This window comes from Aythya fuligula, chromosome 19 (genome assembly GCF_009819795.1).
Source record: "Aythya fuligula isolate bAytFul2 chromosome 19, bAytFul2.pri, whole genome shotgun sequence".
Classification (NCBI taxonomy): Eukaryota; Metazoa; Chordata; class Aves; order Anseriformes; family Anatidae; genus Aythya; species Aythya fuligula.
The window spans coordinates 3,073,284-3,091,893 of NC_045577.1; the positions used below are offsets into that span (position 1 = coordinate 3,073,284).

Here is an 18,610-nt window from a genome sequence, read left to right on the forward strand (position 1 = left end):
CCACAAGAAGTAGTAAAATGTGAAAGTGCTCCAGAGCGCAAAATATTTTATTTAAGAATTTACAGTGTCAAATCTTACACTTAGGAAAGACAGCCGCTCCCAGCTCAGAGGAAGCCTTCTTGAATTAAAGATGTTTGGCAGTCTCTACTGAAAGGAGAAAATAATCAGCGGCCTGGCTGAACTAGAGGAAGCCAAGTGTCTGACTAGGTTTCAGTCACAGAAGAGGAACCCCACGCTGCTGCTCACCGTGCCTGGAATTGAGTACGGACCACTACGCCAAGGTTTCCGATTCCCCCAAACAGCATTATGCTTCAGCTACACACAACCCCTTTTAGAATAAAACGTAAGGCTATCGAGATCTCAGGAAGGTGACATTATTCAGGAGAAGAAAAACTATCAGGGACCAACACCAGCAATTTCACATTCACGTTATTTCTACTCATGAGCAGAAATTCAAGTAAAAGCAAATAGTGTGGTGGCAAATTCTAAATAAAATATGGCCTAACAATTTAATAAATATTTAAAGTTTATTTCCCTCTTTGCAGATGATTCAGATTCTTCAGTCAATATGAACATTGCATATCATGGTTTTCAAGATTTCCTATACTAATCCTATAGATTTCAACGTCCATCGGTAGAGGTCTAATCCATCTACATTTAGTACGTTTGAAATTCAGCTGTTAGCTATTTAAGACCTTGGTTATTTTAGTAATGGAAATTCAAGAACAGTATTATGCTGATTCTGGCACTCGAGAGGAAAAGACAACTTTCAAGCTGTTACCACCTTAATTACACAGTGCCAGCAGTTTGAGAAAGCAAGTAACCGTATTGCACTTAAAAGAACACTCACTCATCAAATAGTACAGCATCGGCTATTATACAGAGAGCTTCTTTCAGACTATACAATTTGCTTTACAAGTAGTCTAAACCACAAACTACATACATACTAGATAAGATCCAAATCAAATTAGTATTAGATTACAGTCACAGTTTTCATTCAATATGGGTCAATTTATTTGGATGAGCTGTGGCCCCCTCCCCCCTTCAAAAAACAAACTAGCACGAGGCATTTCCCAGATGAACATCTTGAATTTCATACATTGACAAACCAAGTCCTGTTTTATAAGCATTACAATTGCGCATGGTCCTCTTAAGGCCACAGAGTGTTATGTTACAATGTGGACATGTTTTTCCCCCACAATGGGACGGGAGCATCCTTCAGAAATTAAGGAATCCCTGAAACTATGCCTTAAAGTCACACTAGTAGGTTTAAAATTATTTTAAGGAATAAATTGCCTATGCAATTTATGAATAATTTTTGTAACAGACAGCAACTATTTCCTCCCTTGTGTCTATTCTTTATCACAGCAAAGCTATTTCTAGCCAGTTCTTTAAAAGGAAAAGTTACATATATTTCATGTTTGGTAATGATTTATGTAGATGAAGTGCAAGTAGGGAGACCCATGAAAAAAATCACCCATCATTAAATTACTGTCCTGTCAACTGCAGCTAGTTCTGATACCATGTGCCATCAGATTGAATAGTTCTTCATATATTCAGAACACGAATGAGAATTCCAAGCAGAGCCACTGTATTCTACTTCAGCGTTGGATACTTCCTCTGTCCTATTCTTCCTGGCCTTGAACTTCCAGTGACTGCAGGAGACTGAAAAAGAGTAACAGGAATAAACAAAAAAAAACGTTCTGTAGAAGTGCCATCCTGGAGACAAAATACAAGAAGTTGTCAGTAAAGTCTTGATCCCAACGTTGTTAGCTTAAAGGAGCTAGATTGGTCCATGTGCATGTTTAACACCCTGCATGCGATAGTCTGGATTAAACTAGTAAACCAAAATCAAAACATCTAAAAAATGAAGAGGGTTGACATTCCATCAGACGGTTTTGAATATCAAAGCTAAATCACGTATCAAGAGGTCTGCTGAAGCACCAAATCTCACGATAGTACACTTTTATATAGTTCTCATCTGTATGGTTTCAACAAGGCAGGAGATTACTCATCCTGCAGTACTGAGAGCCTGGTTCCATGTACACAAACCTTTCCATAAAGGTGCCTGGCCTCTTTTGTTATAATACTTTTTAACCCTTCATATTTGGTTTGAAAACAGATGAAAAAATACAGTGACATTCCAGAATGGGCAGCTGCTCGTTCCATTATTTTATCTTGCAAAATTCTTAAGTGCTACAAAGGCAGAGAAAGAGCAGAAGGACACTTCGTGACAGACTGGATTCTCTCACTATATGGATCACCTGGGAATGGGGGAAAGAACACAACTACATGGTAAAAATATCTGGGAGGAAAAAAAAAGACAAAATTCGTACTGATATTTAAGGCTACACCGAGTTACTTATTAAAGGTAGACGTGGACTCAGCTCACTTAAAACAAGATTGTTCAGCATGACTGATTTACTCAAGCAACATTTAATTACTTGTTTGAACTCTCAGGGCTAACAAGTCTCTTTTTGTTCAATAGTTTAGTTCAAAGTAACAACGAGGCCTTTACTCACTTGTGCAAATTGAGAAGGATTGTAGAACTGTACTGTTCCTGCTGAAGGTCCCCCCGAAGGTGGTACAGCGGCAGGCTAGAAAGTAGATTATACGAAAGTTACGGAACTGCAGAGCTTCACTGCCTCTCAGACTTGGTTTGCTTAGTCATACAGAGAAAATATTCACAGTAATAATGCCAACAATATGGACAGAGCAGCATATTATAACAACTGCAAAAAGTGCTGGTACAGTTTGCATCCATTTCTTTAATATTATTTGCTTAATGTACGAATTGGCAAAACAATGTCACATGCATAAACTGTAAATAGCTCTGAAAATCCAAAGCATGCAAAACCAAAACAAGACGTTGGTGCGACTTCACTGCATTAGTACCTTCTGGTTTTGTTAGTAGACCTCAGGACTTGCCCAAAAATAAACATTCTATGTCAAGTTTTGCTTTACTAAAAACTATCAGAAAGAGTTTGTGTCACTCCTTTACGGTGACCCCAGACTACTCCCAGAACAGCAGAGATGAAGCATTCCTTTAATTCCTACAGGGGCTTTTGCAGATGAAACAGGCAATGGTATTATTACCAACTTGAGATTGGCAGCAGCAGAATGACAAGGTTTAGTTTCATTGGGTCATTTGGGGAAGTGGTAGGTTGATTTTTCTTAGTTTGGAGGTTTTTTGTTTGCTGTTATTTTTTACATCAATTGACGAGTTTGGTAACCCAGGAAAGAGCTAATCAAAATTACTAAGTAAATCTCTTAGGAACATGAACATAAACAAAAAGCATGCCTGGATTACATGCATTCTCATAAACACAAAAGTCTGAAGACCCTGTTTGAGTGTTAAAAGGAACACTGCATCATTAGTCACTTTGAAGGTTATTTCTGTGAAATGAGAAGGGAAAATGACTAAAAGTAGCATTAGTATTTAAGCAAATGCAAAATAAAGAGTGGAAAAGTAAACACATTAACATAAATGAGAATGGCCAGCCACATGTACCTGATTAAAATGCTGGCTTACTTCACGTGATAATGAACTCATTGAACTAGAGCGCGAAAGCTACAAAACAGCAAGAACACACAAATACAAAAAAACACAAATAAAAAAGTCGTCATGCATGTCACTGCCCCAAGCTTTCAGTTGTTTTATTTAATTATAAAAGTCTCACTCTGCCAAAGGTTAAACCAACTTCAAGTTAAAAAAAAATGTAAAGCCAGAAGTTAGTTTAAATCAAAAGGACTTCTTAAAGCACAAAATTATGTAGATACAGAAAACATTTAGTAGGAATAAAGGTAATGTTACTCTGCCTGGCACACAGCAATCTATTCTCCTCTTTGTGTCTCACATTTAATATTAGTGAAATTATATGCATGCACAGAGGCAAGAAGAGATCCTTAAAGTGCTATTGACATTTTACTCTGAAAAGGCTTTTATAAGTTTACATATATCGAACAAGCAGATCACACCACAGAAAGTAGGACTCTGAACTTCTCATACGGACTTAGAGGTCTCTTCTGTACAATTTTGGAAGAGTCATATGACACCATCTTGCCTGGTCACAAGCATCTGCATCCATCACAGAATTATAGAAAAACCCAGGTTGGAAGAGACCTCAAAAAGATCATCTAGTCCCACCTTTGGTAGGAAAAGCGAGACCAGATGAGATTACCTAGCATCCTGTCCAACTGCATCTTGAATCAGTTACTTGCCATTTAGATGGCCCATGTTAAGAGCACTACAAAATAATGGTTAAAATACGCTTCACGAGTCATTAGCTAACCACTTTGAACCAAGTCTGAAGTCTTACCTCTCCTGATTGGAAGCCATCAGGGTTGGAAACAGGAAGCCCAGATCCAGGTGGAAGGATTGGAGGGTTTAAATACTAAAGAAAAACAATGCACTCTTTTTTAAATCTTAATTACCATGACTCACTACAATGTTATTTCACCTTTCTGCTATATTAATCCCATTGTAGCAAACAACATTGCAATACATGAAGTCAGATGAAAACACACCACGTATGGCTACTTCCTATGTTCTTGGTCCATTTCCTAACACATACTGCACACACGAAATGTGCAGTCCTGCCAAGTTGGGAATTACAACTTTTCATGGGCTTCCTACTTCCATTTTCACTTGTATTTCCATTCTCCAGTTCTTCAACTAAAACATAGGGATTATGGTTGTGTATAACAATAGGCTTTGTACATCCTGCAGCTACGATGCTACTGTTGAGGATCTTCAATCATTTTTATGAGAAGTTTGAACAATATATACAAGACATTCTTTTTAACATACCTCTGGATCAGCAGCTGCAGCAGGTTCTGTGTTGGTTTGGTTTGCAGCTGGAGTGTGCTCTGCTGCACCACTCCCTTCCATCGGCTGGGGTTCCCCTGGAACTACAAAGGAAATGGGATTTAGTCAGACACACCAAATCAGGGGGGGTTGACTTCAAAGAATAAGAAGCAGGGTCATAAGCAGAACTGAATTTGTACAATACCAGTATTCTCCCAGGGAATAAAAAAGGCAATTTAAAGAGTGCAGTATCGGTATCTACAGGTGTCTCAGTATTGTTTGCAAGTTTGCAATCAGGAGATCACAGAATTTCCTAGGTTGGAAGAGACCTCAAGGTCATCGAGTCCAACCTCCAACCTAACGCTAACAGCCCTCCACTAAACCATATCCCTAAGCTCTACATCTAAACGTCTTTTGAAGACTTCCAGGGATGGTGACTTCACCACTTCCCTGGGCAGCCTGTTCCAGTGCCTCACAACCCTTTCAGTGAAGAAGAGATGCATACAGTTTATACAGATCAATTTGGTGCAGGGCAACACGTAGTAAAAATGTATCAATTTTTAAGAAATCAGCCCCCCAAAATCAAAAAAAGACAAAATAAACCAAATCAAAACAAGCAAAACCCCAATCTCCTTTGTTTGCAGAGTGCAGAGCTGGGCTTTATTAATTTATTTTACTGCAGTTCCCAGACTGATTCCTCTTTAAAAGGGATCGGAGTTAGTAAGGTTGAATGCCGTGAAATGTTCATTAAAAGCTACATAATGCACACACTGGCAAAAGTGACTTTAAGGTAACCATATAACCTCTTTACAAGTTTAACCACGCACAACACACCTGAGTTTGGAACAAAGACATTTGCAGGAACTGGCATTGGTGCCAATGGGGCAAACAGATCTGCCGGTGCAGGAACAGCACCACTCGCCTTGGTTCCACCTGGATTCAGAACATCGACGTAACGGGCTCTGCTTCCTGCTAAAATAGAGAAATCCAGAAATAACAGAGATAAGTCTTGTGTTATTCATCTCCATGTCTATTTTCAACGGTCTGCTGGTTAAACTGCCTTTCAGAATCAGAAAGTAATGCTGCAGGGATACAAACAATAATACCCAAGTCACAATGTCATGGTGACAGCAATCACAATGCAGAAGTTAGGCACAAAGCCAAAAATAGGCACAGATCCATGACATCACTGAGATGCCAACTGCTCCTAAGCACCCCTAGAAAAGCCAAGAGTTTTGTCTTCATATTTTATGCAATAGAAAATGTGAAGTCTTCCATGTCTGTTACCTGCTCTTCTGGAGAACATGTTGACAGGGGCACTAGGTGGGCCTCCAGGCCCAGATGGAGCAGTCTGGGGAACTTTAGGAAATCCTGTTGGAGGTGGTGGTGGAGGTTTACTCTGCCAGGAGAACAAAAAAGAAAAAAAAATCATTGACTAAGAGTGTCTGACTTCCTCCTTTTCCTTACGTACTCCAGAACACAAAAAATTGCAAGATGCATGTCAGTATACCCAATGTGGATCAATATTCTTGATCTTACACCATATAACTCCTTATCTAACGCCAAGATGTTTACACATCTTGACACCCCATCTACATTCACTCTACAAGGAAATATTTACAACCATGGTTCTCATCATTTGCTTATGCTTTGAAATAGCTCTTGACAAATAAGGATGAACAGGGTGGGTGATTTTCCTTGCTTTACAATGCATTACATTTTCAGAACTAAGAACTCTTCTTTACTTCCCCTCTCCCACTCACCCCCCTTGTCTGTTTTCTGTTTTCAGCAAATCAATTAACAAGCTATTTTCCAGGTGGTATCCACTTGTATGAAGAGATACATTGAACTAAGTTTAGAATAAATTCCTTTGTAAACTCAGTCACAACAACTGGATCTACACCAGCATGTGAAGATATAAATGGTTTCATAAATATGTGGACTATACAAATATGTTACTCGTTGCTTAGCTTCAAAATGTTGCACATTTTAATCCAAATTCAGTAAGTCAGTAAAATTGTAAGCCAGTACAGATTTTAGTTTGAAGAAGTAAAAGGTCCTCAGTATTTTATCTTATTTTTATTTTTTTATTTTTTTTTTACCTCTTCTTCTGGTTCATCCAAATTAACCCAGCGCTGTTTCTGTTCATCCCAAACAATCTACAGGGAAACCAGAGCCAAAAATTAGCAGTTCAAACAAAGCTGGAATAAACACAATTTTTAAGTTTTACACACATTTGTTTACTTGTTAAAACAAGGTTCATCTGTCATCCAGGAAGCTTCTCTGAACCACTTAAGATGTACAAAGGTTTTTGTGATTTAGCAGACTTACAGATTTGTTTTTGTCATCTGGAAGGTGAGCTTCATTCTTTCCTTTCCCCATCAGCCAGCGAAACCAGTTTGCACCGGTCTAAAATATAAATACATCTATTTTGTTAATTTACTCAACACTGTCTTTACAGGCAAATCAAAATAATTTCATGCAATAATTAGTTTTCTGTTAGAGATTTCAACTGTAATATAAAAAAACACCAGGAAAGATGCCCTCAGCTAAACTAAATGGTATCATTCTGAGATAGAAGAAAGAATTCAGAGGTAATATGCCACAAATGAAAACTAGTCCTTATAAATGGCAGCCTAAGAAAACAGGGGAAAAGGGCCAACACACAGAAGTGGTGTAAGGAGAGGAAAATAAACAAGTAGGGGTAAACCCACTGTGGTGGATGGGAGTTGGATGAAAGAGAAGGTGTTTGTTTTTAATGTGAAGGGAAATTGCTCTGAATTCATTCCCAGGGAAAACAAGCTGCCGGAGGAGCAATGCTTCAGTGCATGTAGAGGCAGCTAGTGGTAGCACAAACTGCAATATGGGTGTATAAAAATGTCTAGATGTTGTAAAAGCCAAGCCAACGTTACCACACGTCCCGCAAATCTCAACCTACAACTACCTCACTTAGCGAGTTTACCTTTCTAGATGCTGTCTCTTTTTTTACTTCTTTTTTAGTCTCTTTCCCTACAGGAACAGGTGGAGAAGGAGAAGGCTGTTTTGCTGCAGAGTTGGATCTTTCTCGTCCCACAGAATGAGCAGAGGACTCTGAAGTTGTCCGTGACCTTCGCCCGTAGCCCTGTATCACAAATACATGGGAAAGCACAAAGCTGTCACTGCTGGAGTGAACTGATTACACTCCATTTTGCTAAGCAAATTCTTTCTTTGAGATGTTAGTAATAGGAAGAAATCCAAATACACCAGTAAAAAGTAAATGTAAATAAGAACAAAGACTTAGTGGAAGAAGCAGCCTGCTCATGGCATACCATATATGCTGAAGACTGAGATGCAGATCTGGATCTTCGTCCTGGTGCCTGGTTAGATATAAAGCCAGGACATGCTTAATAAGCAAGCAGCTAAATATCTGACACAACATTCATTATTACAAATTCCCATATTATTCAAGACATTCAAGCTGGTTATTTGGGTATTTCTATGTCCTCTGACGTGTAGGAGGGACCAAAAAAAGAGCTGATGTCTGGCCAAGTAATTACACGGTCATATAACTAATCCAATACAAAGTTAAATCAGGTCGCTGCTGTGCAGACCAATCAGCCCACAAGGGGAAAGATATAAAAATGCTGCACCAGACAGCACTTGCTGCAATTCCACCCTCCCCCTTCTAGATTATGCCGGCTGTTCTTCTAATGTTCATACAGCAACTCTAACATTAAAAAAAAAAAAATTAATCACCATTTCTTTTGTTAGCATAGTTAGGAATTAATTATTCCAACGAAGGGAAGAAGAATGGGGAGGACAAATTAAGCTTCAAACCTAGATGAAGAGCAAGACAGACCCCCAATACACTTTGTGATTGCAAAGACATGCAACACAGCTGACGTGCCAAAGAGATGTATAAAACAAAAGATACCATGCTAGCCATTCTGTTGTAGAAATCCTCCTCTCTCTGTTCAGGGAAAGAGTTTCGTGAAGGAGACTCTGGAGGAATTCTCTGCATTCCTTAAAAAGCAGAATTACACTATGTTATTGGGGAAAAAAACACAAAACTATATGCTTTTAAAGTAAAGTTTTTCACTAGTTATGAGTTTTGTGCTATTAAGAGCCTGATCTTTTACAGAACATGAAATGCAGTTGGTGTGATTTTTTTTGTTTCTACTGCACAGATATAGGTTAGAGCAGGGTGAGCAATGCAACCATCAGAATGGAGACAATACCGGGTTCTTCATATCTCTAACACAACTGTCAACACATCTGTCCTTGCCTTCACGTGTGTCACGTTCTGCGGTCACAGGATTAAAAATTAACAGGGTGCTAGAAGCTACTGCCCAGAGACAGAAATCCCTGATGCTCCAATCACAGACCCTCAAGACAGAGCAAGTGGCAACTGCAGTGCATTCACCAATTCCATGGTACAGAAAATTGCCTGGTTTATGTCTAAATCATAACTTGCTGATTCTGACCTCTCTTTTAAACTAAGCCAATACTAAATGAATACTAAAGCTTTCCACATATGTTTCTGTAACTTAATATCATCTTACTAAACGTAAATATCCAAGACTTGTCTCACTATTTTAGAAATTTTGAGATGCTTTGTATTAACCCCCAAAATAGTTAATTCCCCTAAGATTCCAGACCTGTTTCCAGATTTGTCTGCTCTTCTTCCCGTGACTCGGTTTCTTGCGGTGGCCCTCCTGGTGGTAGTGTTGACCCCATATACAGCGGTGATGGTTCAGCTCCATACTGATTTGGAAACCCTGGAGGTGCAAAGCCAGGGCCTGGACCAACGGGCTGAGAAGCCACTGGGTAGAAGGGGACACTTCGGACAGCTTCCTGGTCACCAGGAGGAATCACAGCAGCTGACCCATCAAGTATAGCCTGAGGTGCTAAGGCACAAAATAGAGTTAAGAGCTGTAACTAAACAGAACCTTTCATCCTGTGAGTAAGATGAAATAATGCTGAAATTAAATTTCACTCTTAAATGATTTCTTATATTAGAAACCCAAAACATTTACTTTCTCTCTTTGTCATGAAGAAACATGAAATGTCATAAAGAAGGCTATGAGACACTAACCTGAAGGCATCAGCTGCACACTTTGCATCTGTTGAGACACATTGGGTAATAAGGATGCTAACAATGCATTTTCAGTGCCCGGGCCCATGTCATGGCCAACTCCTCCTCCATCATATTGACTGGTATGGTCTAATTCAGAGCTTGGTGTGCTACACGGATACTGTTGTGGTGTGGATCTGTCTGTGTTATAAGCTATTGCACCCTCCTGCACAAAAAAAAATATACTAACTCTACCAGATGTTAAGTTCATAACTAAAGAAATATATAGAAAATTAAATCTTAGGGTGATAACACCGTAATTTTTGTTGCTGCTCTTTTATTGAACTGCTAGGTCAGTTTTTGCATTTCTAATGGATCTCTTTCAATAACTATTTCTCCCTTTCCATTCTGTTACAATTTAGCTATACTAATTCACACAGCATTTTTGCTTTTTCTCCCTTCTCCCTTTTTACTGGCAAGCAGATCGCCTGCTTACAACAGGAGTTGCTGCATTAGTTCCTTAATGAGCCTTGTGATTCTCCTCACATTACAGTACTAAGAAAAATCTGTTATGTAACATACACTACCCTTTAAACTACTCAGTACTGTATCTTAAGGCACTAAAGTGTGATAAATGCACTTATCTTGAATTATGATACCTGTATTTTATGGCATGGCTATATCATGAGGTAATCACTTCATACGTTTCTGTAATTAGTAATATGAATAAAGCCATTCAAAAACTGGATTTACACTAACCCTAAAAAGGGAATAGTTCATGTTGGAAAGTACATTCTTTACCTTGATCTGTCCATCCACATGGCGAAGCCTTACCAACCAGGAAGGTTCAACAAGAGATTCTTGTTCTGGTTTCTCTTTTATCTGTGGATCAAACAGGCGCAGTTGCGATGACATCTAGAAAAAGAAGTCATTGTAAAATTTCAGTTAACCAGCAACCAAAAAAGGCAACGTTAGCCACAGCTTATCACCTACAGCATGAAGCCACAAACACTTAATTCTTCCGTATGTTACCTGAATTAGCTGGCCAATGAGTACAGGTGAATAGTAGTGTGGATCTTTGAGGACAGTTCTGGAAATCACTTCACAATAATGGAAGGCCTGAGCAGCAAGTCCCATTTCAGCAAGTCGGCAAGCATAGATGAATTTGAAAACCTATGGAACGCAAGCAGGTGAAACAAATCAAGCAGTGAGAACATTCTTGGGAACATCCAATGGAAATTATTATTTGCCTACAGGTAGCATCAACAAATCCTGCTAGATTTTTCTTTTGCAATATATGATAACAGAATTTAAAATTCCAAAGTTCAGAATGCACAGATAAAAAATGTTAAAAAAAAAAAAAAGACAGATTAAGTGACAAAACAGGGAAAAAGCTATCTTGCGCTATGCTACCCATAAATATTTCCAGCTACCATGGATAAAGTATCTTCTATGCTGAATAAAGCACATATGAGAGATGAACACCTTGCATAGAAGCTGCAAAAATGTATGAAATATCTCTTCACCTGGAAATTGTGCAAGCAGCCAGGCTGAGTTCCTAGTGACTGTGCGTATTCATAGGCTTCTGTTCTTTGAATGGCTTCATTGGTGGCAAACTTAAAAAATGGCAAGCTATTAGGGAATAGGAGAAGAAAAATACTACTTGACATTCAGATCATATATAATCAATAAATATTGCTATGTCAGTTAGAAATAAAGTCAGAAAGGTAGGTTTTTAACAGACAGTATAAATAACTTCAACGCCTCAAACAAGGTCAGGGCATCAGACAGTTCTCAAAAACTGCTGTAGCTAGTTATGATGAGGGGAGCAGTGCAACCCAGTCTTGCCAGCATCAAAAAGGGATATTAAAAAAAAGGAAAGCCAAACCTATGATTTGATCCAATTAGGACAAGTTTTGTTGTCTTCCTTGTGTAAACTCCAAAACCAACTTGGGCCATCAGGTAACAGAAGTGAGCAGCATCAAGCAATCCTTTAGAAGCTGTAGGAAAATAAGTGACAGAACTCAGAATATTTTGTCTTGATAACACACCATATAATTCAGTGGCCCACACTGTTTTGGCTTTGTACTTAAATACCCTCATAGCACAGACAAGCCTGTATAGAACTGTTCCACTTTATATTTTACACAGCAATTGCTGTTTAAGTGCTGAAAAATTAATTTTTGTCAGAAAGCTTTTCCTTCAGTCATCACCAGTTCATCCCCCAGGAGTTACCAAGAGTGTCTCCCATGGTTGCAATAGTCCTGGATTCCAAGTCCACATTGTTTGACAAGTTGGATAACACCATTGCTAGATGAGGCCTCCAGTCTCCCCATTTCTCATCTCCACAGCACTAAAATTAGAAGAATTCGTTAGTCAAATCAGTGACCGAAGCTCTGCATGGTTAAGTGTTTAAACCTAAAAAAGGACAAAACTTATTTGTCTAGGAAGAGCACGTGGAAAGATTACTGTTATGAACTACGCTACTCACTGCAGTACCCCGTTAAGACTCAACTGCAGCTCACACTCCAATCTTACCGTGGATGCAGCTGGCATCCTTCCAGACATGAACTGGTAAACAGTCTGCAGAGGGTCATTAATCGGGAGACTGTTGGCAAATCTACAGAGACATTATACAGAAAACCAAACAACAAACATTGGGTAAGCAGTTAAAATGTATTTGAACACTCAGCCACAGTTAATCTTGCTTACTTTAAGACAAGGAAGCGCTGCTTGAAAATATTACATTGAATAGGCAACTGCCCCCACTGGATAATATCCAAAAGCAAAGTACTATTAATTACCTGCATCTGCCACTTTGACTTATATCAATCCAAGCTAGGAAAAACCTCATGATTCTCCCCATGCCGGATGACTAGACTTAGTACCTGATTTCACAAGCTCAGGAGGCAGAAACTTTATCTGTCTATAGACAAAGCATGCATGAACACATCAACAGAAGCTGACAGTTGTTTTTTTGTGCCATCCCGTTTTCTCCCCCCCCACAAAGCCTGACCAACAGTGCCTGTCAAACTAGCCCATGGATTACTGTAGTTAAAATATCCTTTAAATGGAAGGAGTGCATAGAATAACTTCTCAGGTTTAAGCTTATGGCCTGGAGACCTCAGAAGAAAAAGCAACAGCTTACATGAATCAACTGAACACAGATGTAAAATCAAAGCATAATTATTGCATGAGCTATTCAAGATAACTCATGATTTTGACATTACGATGTCTGAAGCACCAGACCACACTCTAGTGGAATAGGCAGACCATTTCATATTAGTCAATAACAAGAAAAATTGTACCTGGTCATAACTCTTGCATGCGTTCTGCTGTCCATCTTGCTGGCAAGTAGCAGGGCATGACCCCATAAGCCATGCTTCATGGCCGATTCCAACGCATCCTAAATTAATACAGAAATTAGTTTCCTGCGTTAGCTTAACATATTAGTCAGTAAGAGTGACTTTTTACAGTAGTATTTTGACTTAAATGTTTGCTTCGTTCATGTGCTAACACAAGAAATTTAACTTTTATTTTATAAACTGTAGGACGCAGCATTTTTCCATCAGTGCAGCACAGTGTTATGAAATATACACACTGCAAGTAGCAAGAATGATTTGCACTGATCCTTAGAGCTTTCAGATATTTGAAAAATAAGTAAATAAGAGACAGTATTTGAATAAGCATTCACCTTCTTACGGCCATAAAGCAGCAACTCTCTGAATCTCTCTGTCTCTTTCTCAAGAGTGTCAATTGTGGTTATAAGACTATCAGTGAGAAACGAGAGCTGAGCTTCACCAGATTCCTCTTCTACTTGTTCCAAAGCCTCATTAGTGAAATCGATCAAATTTGCTTCATTAGGGGACTTTCCAGGAAGCCATACTGTTTTATGATCTCGGAGCAAAAGTTCAGCCAAGTCTGTTCCCACAACAGTCTATAATATGCAGTAGGGAAAAAAAACAAAACAAAAAAGCTGTTATTTCAACATTGCCTTCATGTTGTTTTCAACAAGATTTAACTATCAGCACCTCTGAGAACAAGTGACCAGATTACCTGCTCCATCAACTGTTCATTACAGGTAAGTCACTATACACATATTACTTCTACAGAAATACCAGTTTCTGTATAAAAGGTTTTAGAAAGGACAAAAGGTCAAGCAGTGAAACATACCCCATTCTGCCTGCACAACAGAACAATGAAGTCCCAAAGCAGACTTGCAGATTCTTTGTCAATTAAATTTTCATTCTTGAAGCACTGTGTAGATTTATTTTGTGCAAAATTAATAACGTCCACTTTATGGGTGTCATCCCTGCAAGAAGAAAAAAGTGTTTAATGAGGCAAATATAAAATATTCAGATCATTATCGTGACTAGTATGAGGAACAAATTTAAAGCTCACCCTACCATTTATACAAGTAAAAAACAACAAATATTTTAGTTTAAGTTCTGTAATCTACAATTGCAGGACAATAAAAACTTTGATGAAGGAATGAAATACAAAAGTGTGATTTTTCAAAAAAAAAATCTGTTAGGACATACTTAGCAAGAGGACCAGGAAACGCTCTCATCTCTTCTTGCTCTGGAGAGTGCTGCATCATAGTCTAAAGACACAAACATAAACCATCAGAATTTTTTATAACTACAATTTTTTTTTGATTTTAAGCATAAAAAAACAAACCCAAACGTATCTGTATTATAATCAACAGCTATTGCTCTTGAAATATATACGGTGGCTTGCAACCTGCGTAAGGATAATAAATTACAAGATCTGCTTCTTGACGGGGGGAAATATTCTGTAGCAAAATACAAAATATTCCTCATATCTCCTCAATTTTCCTGCTGCCATTCTAGTATTTGCATGCAATTCTACTTCCTTCTACTGATATTTTACCAATGAATCCTATTCTCATCACGTAAACCAGTCCTTACACACATTTTACATCACTGGAGTGCTGCAGTTCTTTGTAGAGGCATAGGAAGAATAAAAATATGCACACGATATTTAATCCCCAGTCAATCAAGATAACAAGCTGTCCTTTGTCCTTGTACATTCTCTGCAGGGCTATGATCTCTCTAGGAACAGTATTACATTAATAACAAACAAACAAAAAACTCCAGCACTTCTAGAAAGTAAGGATTTTACCCAAACATAATTATAAGGAGCTGGATGATCTAACCATGCCTATGTCATCTCTCATTGAAAAGGAATTGCTAAGTTACCACTTCACTTACAGCTACAGAGCAAACCACAATAGATAAATATACAAAGATTACATGCACTGATGTATTAAAGAAATACAGGAAGCTACAGACCTAAGTCCCCTACTCCCCTTCCGAAAGAAAGGCCTGTACTCCTCCACCCTCCTCTTTGCTTATGAACTTTACCTCCATACTGTGTATTTCAACCAGAGCTGGCTGTCCTTCTGAAGGCAGGTTTGGCAGCACTTTTATTAAGAATCCCCCAGGACCAAACCTAGCACACAGATGAGGCACTGAAAATTTCTCAGGCGTTGAGGGCCTTAAAGGTGCTGAAGTAGGGAGAAAAGAAAATAAGATAAAGTGACCTGACTTGCAACAAAATAGACATGCTGATGTATTTATTTAATTCAGTAATCTTGCAGTACTAGTGGAGAAAAAAAAAAATACAATTTGGCTAAACTTCGTAAGCAACAATTAATCAGTTCCATTAAATTCTCAAAGATCTTCTGAAGATTTGCCACAAAGAACAAAACTAGACTAAAGAACTCTAAAATCCACTTACTGCTTTAATACAGAGGCTTTACTTGTTTGTCTTAGACATCTCAATATAAACATATGACATCTTCAAAAAGCTAATGACTTCAAGAAACTCTAGAAAACCTTTTCCAGATGAACCATGTTTTCTCATGGAAAAGGGTAAAAAAAATGTGGATAAATCTGAAGTTTAAGTTAAATTTTAAACATTCCCTCAGAAGCATATACAATGCAATTCAAAAATGTATCTAAAAAAGTGTTTACAAATGCAAGTATGCAATATTTAGTGGCAATCACCATCTAGCTACTCCCGTTCTGTGAAATACCCATGTTTCAGCAAGCAAGAAGCTATCCTTTTGCTGAACAGGGAAGAACTTTGTTCATGTATACATACTGTAAATAGGAGTGCTTTCCTATTAACAGGCTTAACAAATACACAAAAGTGATCTCATGCACTACAAACATTAACAGAAGTACAAACTACCACCAATAAACAACCTCACAAGCACAGTCCCTTCCCTTCTCCTTCCCCGACGGTGCCAATACCTTGTTCTACAGTTGACCATCCAGTTTCAGTCGGGTAGCCATAATCTGTAAAAGGCTGTTGTCCACCAAAGTTAGGAGCATATCCACCATACGTATAATCTGCATGCAGCGACACTGCCTGTGCAGTACTTTCATAGGCATTAGCCGTTAGATCATGGTTACTTCTATACAGCTGGCTCTAAATAGATCATATTAGTAGTCGTCAGCAGAGAGCGTGAAGTTACACAAAGCAAGCAATACTGCAGGCATGACAAGGCAGCAAGCATCCCCCCCCACCATCAGCTGCTTCAGTTTTTCCATTGGTTCTTAAACCAGGTTTACTACACTTGAAAACACTGCCCTGCAAGTCACCTGGTACAATAGCCTGCAGAAGATAATCTCTCAGTGGTCTCCCCTCAATGCTTTTACTACCATTTGATCTGTTCACATTTGATCTGTTCAGTTCTCTCACCACCACAAGAATCACCTGAATATTACTCGTGTTTTTCAGATATTTGTAATTATGGCATAAATAGATAAGTAATCAGCTAGGTTTAGGTTTGGTTTTTGCTTGTAAAGTCAAGATACCATCATACAAACACTGAGTTAGTCTTTTAACAGATCCCATGCTTGTGATCAGAAAAATGACAACGCCAAAAGCCAGACATCAACTCCAGCCAAGCACAGTAAAGGCAAAGTTCTCACAACCATATGGATTCAGTATTTTTTTTTCATTTCTGCATGTGTGGCAACTGACACAGCTGAGTGCTGATTTTGGTTAAAGTTCTACTGATAACTGTGATAAATGCTAAATTCAAAACTACATTACAGAACAGCCTTAACTTACAGAATACAGGTTTTCAAAATACATTTTTCCCAAGCTAAAAACTGAAATATTTACATATTTCTAACTTTTCATCCATGCCTACGAGAAAGGCCCAGCTTAACTGTATGAGAATACTTGATGTGACCATTTGAAGCTTACTTGCTGAGAGCGAGAGCTAAAACTGCTCCGGTGACTGTGAACACTGTGGGAGCTACGGAGACTATGAGCAGAATGCTCACTGTGAACGCTGCGTCTGTCAAATTCATCGCCATAAGGATCTCTGTGAGGCTCTGCTTCATCATCAAAGCTTCCAGTAAAACGAGGATCGTATCTCCAATGATCTTCGTATCGGTCATGTCTGAAGAACAAAAGCACACCAAACAAAAATAAACAGTCAACTGTATGTAAAGGAAAGCGACTCCACTGCCTGCCTCTTCGGAAGGGAACTGTACCTAGCTTCAGAAGGGCTTCTAGATCGTTAACTAGATTTCGTTTTTTATTACAGTAAACAAACTGGTACTTCAAGAACTTCATCCAGAATATTCAAGATGAAGATTAACGTCATGCTCCGAGGTTGTTTAGAATAAAAAAAAGAAAATCTAAACAACGTTAATCTTATCTGAAAACGTGTCATATTTGCTTTAAATCCTTTTCTTAAGAGTTACATGGAAGCTCATCTGTTGTTCCTCAATTCCCTGTGTTGAAGCAAAAGAACAAACTAACAAATGTACCTATTAAAATTGTAACACTGCATTTTAATAGTCTGTCACAGGATGCAACTGTGTTCCTGGAGTACAGTATTGAGAGGATTTTGTTTATGAAACTGCATGATACCCCACAATTCTGATGCCCATACAACTATCACGACAGTGCACAAATTTTTAAGGCTTTGGGACAGATCTTTAACAAATAAAGCAGCATTTCCATTTCCTTGCCTTAGCACTTACTGCCATTATCTAGTTTCCTGATGACACATTTGAATATGAGGGCCTTAGTCCAGAAGAAAGCAATGCCAGACTGTCTGCCTTCACTCACAGTGGTTCTCTGGACACAGTCAGCACCTAGGTCCCACCCTGCCCTAGATATGGAAAGAGTAAGGACTGAATGGACAAACCTGCTGCCATATGGATATGCGTCTCTCTTCTGGTAAGGGTTGTGTTCAGCATCATACCAATACCTCTGATCGTAACTTCTAGGATCTCTGTATCTGGGGTCATATGCTGACGAGTAACGTTCCCAACGACTTGGATCTTTGGAAAATAAAAATAATGGTTTAGATACTGGAAGTTATTACCTATAACTTTTCTCTCCTTTCTCTTTAATTGCCTGATGATTTGGTCAGCAGCCCAGAAAAATAAAAACATGACTATAGTTAGCTAGATACTCTTCAGAAGACCAAGATCAGATAGACCTTTTCTAACAACTTTCAAACTTAATCATAGCGTGAAAATAATTCAACAAATAGTAGCACAATCTTTGCTATCAGTTTTCAGAACTCCATGCTACGTGCTTCAGGATACGGACAGATTTGCTTAAAATCCTCCTGGGCACTATCTAAGCAATTGCCTTTAGACTACTAACACCATTATGTCTCTGTGAGCATTCAGGTAATTATAGACAACACCACATTCTAGTCATTAGCCAATTTCTGTTTACACCCCACC

General features: G+C 38.6%; 1 protein-coding gene across 5 annotated transcripts in view; it reads right to left on the minus strand.

The window, feature by feature from the left end:
* Positions 1-13: 13 nt before the first annotated feature.
* Positions 14-18,610, minus strand: part of SEC16A (SEC16 homolog A, endoplasmic reticulum export factor) — a 29,138-nt gene continuing 10,541 nt past the window's right edge. For 2 of the 5 annotated variants that reach the window (XM_032200108.1, XM_032200112.1), the window contains exons 5-32: positions 18,061-18,196; positions 17,106-17,304; positions 16,142-16,319; positions 15,248-15,390; positions 14,402-14,463; positions 14,034-14,172; positions 13,555-13,797; positions 13,169-13,266; positions 12,399-12,480; positions 12,096-12,213; positions 11,749-11,860; positions 11,387-11,492; positions 10,893-11,033; positions 10,662-10,775; positions 9,882-10,086; positions 9,445-9,693; positions 8,721-8,809; positions 8,116-8,163; positions 7,770-7,928; positions 7,139-7,216; positions 6,910-6,966; positions 6,095-6,206; positions 5,642-5,779; positions 4,811-4,911; positions 4,320-4,394; positions 3,512-3,571; positions 2,523-2,597; positions 14-1,665 (exon numbers count right to left, since the gene is read on the minus strand). In XM_032200108.1, the coding sequence (XP_032055999.1) occupies positions 1,597-1,665; positions 2,523-2,597; positions 3,512-3,571; positions 4,320-4,394; positions 4,811-4,911; positions 5,642-5,779; positions 6,095-6,206; positions 6,910-6,966; positions 7,139-7,216; positions 7,770-7,928; positions 8,116-8,163; positions 8,721-8,809; positions 9,445-9,693; positions 9,882-10,086; positions 10,662-10,775; positions 10,893-11,033; positions 11,387-11,492; positions 11,749-11,860; positions 12,096-12,213; positions 12,399-12,480; positions 13,169-13,266; positions 13,555-13,797; positions 14,034-14,172; positions 14,402-14,463; positions 15,248-15,390; positions 16,142-16,319; positions 17,106-17,304; positions 18,061-18,196 (3,386 nt within the window). In that variant the 3' untranslated portion in view covers positions 14-1,596. The remainder of the gene's footprint in view (positions 1,666-2,522; positions 2,598-3,511; positions 3,572-4,319; positions 4,395-4,810; positions 4,912-5,641; positions 5,780-6,094; positions 6,207-6,909; positions 6,967-7,138; positions 7,217-7,769; positions 7,929-8,115; positions 8,164-8,720; positions 8,810-9,444; positions 9,694-9,881; positions 10,087-10,661; positions 10,776-10,892; positions 11,034-11,386; positions 11,493-11,748; positions 11,861-12,095; positions 12,214-12,398; positions 12,481-13,168; positions 13,267-13,554; positions 13,798-14,033; positions 14,173-14,401; positions 14,464-15,247; positions 15,391-16,141; positions 16,320-17,105; positions 17,305-18,060; positions 18,197-18,610) is intronic. The other 3 variants (XM_032200111.1, XM_032200109.1, XM_032200110.1) reach the window with 3 other exon arrangements.